Source organism: Pistacia vera, unplaced genomic scaffold (genome assembly GCF_008641045.1).
Source record: "Pistacia vera cultivar Batoury unplaced genomic scaffold, PisVer_v2 Contig554, whole genome shotgun sequence".
NCBI classification, from domain to species: domain Eukaryota; kingdom Viridiplantae; phylum Streptophyta; class Magnoliopsida; order Sapindales; family Anacardiaceae; genus Pistacia; species Pistacia vera.
Window position 1 is genome coordinate 79630 of NW_022196395.1, and position 2371 is coordinate 82000.

The 2371-nt window shown below is 37.9% G+C and overlaps 1 protein-coding gene across 1 annotated transcript; it reads left to right on the forward strand.

Annotated features, from left to right (window-relative positions):
- Window positions 1-17: 17 nt before the first annotated feature.
- LOC116108128 (alpha-glucan phosphorylase, H isozyme-like) lies at window positions 18-979 on the forward strand. Its single transcript, XM_031394407.1, has 3 exons — window positions 18-283; window positions 372-562; window positions 640-979. The coding sequence occupies exons 1-3, from the start codon at window positions 107-109 to the stop codon at window positions 764-766; spliced, it is 495 nt and encodes a 164-aa protein (XP_031250267.1). The 5' UTR covers window positions 18-106; the 3' UTR covers window positions 767-979.
- Window positions 980-2371: the final 1392 nt, after the last annotated feature.

Sequence of the window (2371 nt, forward strand, 5' to 3'; positions counted from 1 at the left end):
TACTGGAAAAATATTTCAGGTAGTATTTGTTCCAAACTACAATGTATCCGTGGCCGAGGTGCTTATTCCAGGAAGTGAGTTATCACAGCATATCAGCACTGCTGGTATGGAGGCCAGTGGCACAAGCAATATGAAATTTTCCCTCAACGGTTGCCTCATAATCGGAACATTGGATGGGGCTAACGTGGAAATCAGGGAGGAAATTGGAGATGAGAATTTCTTTCTCTTTGGTGCCACTGCTGATCAAGTCCCCGGACTGCGCAAGGAAAGAGAAGATGGATTGGTATGAAATTATGTTTTTTTCTTTTTTCCTGAGTGCAGTGAAGTAATCACATTTCCTTCTCTGACTTTGGTGTTTTCTGATCACCCAGTTCAAACCAGATCCTCGATTTGAGGAGGCGAAGAAATTTATAAGAAGTGGAGCATTCGGAAGTTATGACTACAACCCACTCCTTGACTCCCTGGAAGGGAACTCAGGTTATGGTCGTGGCGATTATTTTCTGGTCGGCTACGACTTCCCAAGCTACATGGATGCTCAGGAAAGAGTTGACAAAGCTTACAAGTAAGACTTTTAACTTCATAATATCTATTCAATTGATCTTAAACCTCTAAACTATGATATGCTAATCTCACCTACAGGGATAGGAAGAAGTGGCTTAAGAGTTCCATATTAAGCACTGCCGGAAGCGGCAAGTTCTCCAGCGATCGCACAATCAGTCAATATGCTAAGGAAATCTGGAACATCGAGGAATGCCGTGTACCATAATTTGATGATAGTCCAACAGTTAAATATTTGTTTGTATAATTGTTTATTTTAAGTATTATCAACACAAGGGATCCACACAAATCCCTCTCTAGTAGGCATAAATAAGTCAGTACCTCTGCTTCTTTATCGCATTCCTTGTTTGTTTACTACAAATATTTGTTCTGTCAGACAATTATTTATTATTGAATGAATGAAAATAATCTCTCTCTTGTATTATGAAGTCATTTTGTTGGAAACCAGCGTAGAAGTATTATAACTTTTGTTAATAAGCGATTTGCATCAACCAGAGGTACATAGGATCCATAATGAAATCTACGTATGATTTGCATATAGCATCTAAACCATTTATATAACACAAGGAGACCTTCACCACTCAGAGGCGTTTTTTTTAGGACAAAAGTGGATAATACCTTCGGGAACTTACTTACTATGTATCTAGATTTGGCATACACAATTGACTCTAGAGGAGAGCTTAGGCCACTCCCAAGCCCCTCGTCCCTTGGGCCTGTGTTGGTGTCAAAGTTTCACATTAGTTAAGAGATTAGAGTCTTAATTGTTTATATAATACAAAGACATTCTCACCATCTAGAGACACATTTTTAGGACAAAATAGAACAGACAATACCTTTGGGAATCTACTTACCAATTCATTGTTTTAAAACCCGGACCGGAGAGCAACCCGTTTTGCTGTTGGGTCACGGGTCAACCGGTTGGATCGATGACATCAGCAACAATTGTATTTTTAAAAAATTACATATTAATCCCTCAAATTTTAATATATTCAAAAAACCCCTAAGAAGTTCATTAGTCCCTAACATTTTTATTTATTTCAAAAATACCCCTAAAAAATTACCAAATTAATCCATAACCTTTTGACATATCGCCAAAACAACCCTATAAAATTACAAATTAACCATTATAATTTTGAAATATTACAAAAACCTACCTAAGACCTGAACCGGACCGGGAAGCTGTTGGGTTCCGGTTGGACCGGCCGGTCCGATTTTTAAAATAGAGCCTACATATGTAGAAGGCAGAAATTCTGCTTCTTTTATCTTTTCCCTTGTTCGTGTATTGGAAATCTTTGTTTATTAGATTGAGTTTAAGACCTTTTGAGTCCGTTTGTTTTAGTATTTTGGATAAGATTTTTGATATTTTTAGAGTTTGGTGGGAATAACGAGGTAGGATTTGAAAATTAATAAAAACACATATCTATATTTGCTAATTTACTAAACACCCTAATATATAAAATGATAAAAACACCCCTACCCACATCGGCCATCACCGTCGGAATCTGGCGTTACAACGCATGACTGACCGTTCGTGTGCCGACGTGGCTTTTTCTGGCCAGATCCGTGAAAGGCCAGATCTACAACCATTTTTTGCCGTCAACGATAGCCAAAGATATGACCGTCATTGACGACCAACTTCGATCAAAAATCTGGCCATGGATCTAGTCGAAAAATGATAAATCAGCATACTACTAACCAGATCTAGTCAGTAGTGTACCATTATACCAGATTTTGACCACCTTCCGACGGTGGTAGCCAGAATCTAACAAATATGGATAGATGAAGGTGTTTTTGTTAGTTTTTAAACTTTTTT

Coding starts and splice junctions, on each gene's coding strand:
- LOC116108128 (XM_031394407.1), top strand. CDS start 107: ATGGAGGCCAGTGGCACAAGCAATATGAAATTTTCCCTCAACGGTTGC. Junction 284..371: donor AGGAAAGAGAAGATGGATTG/GTATGAAATTAT, acceptor CTGATCACCCAG/TTCAAACCAGATCCTCGATT. Junction 563..639: donor AGAGTTGACAAAGCTTACAA/GTAAGACTTTTA, acceptor TCTCACCTACAG/GGATAGGAAGAAGTGGCTTA.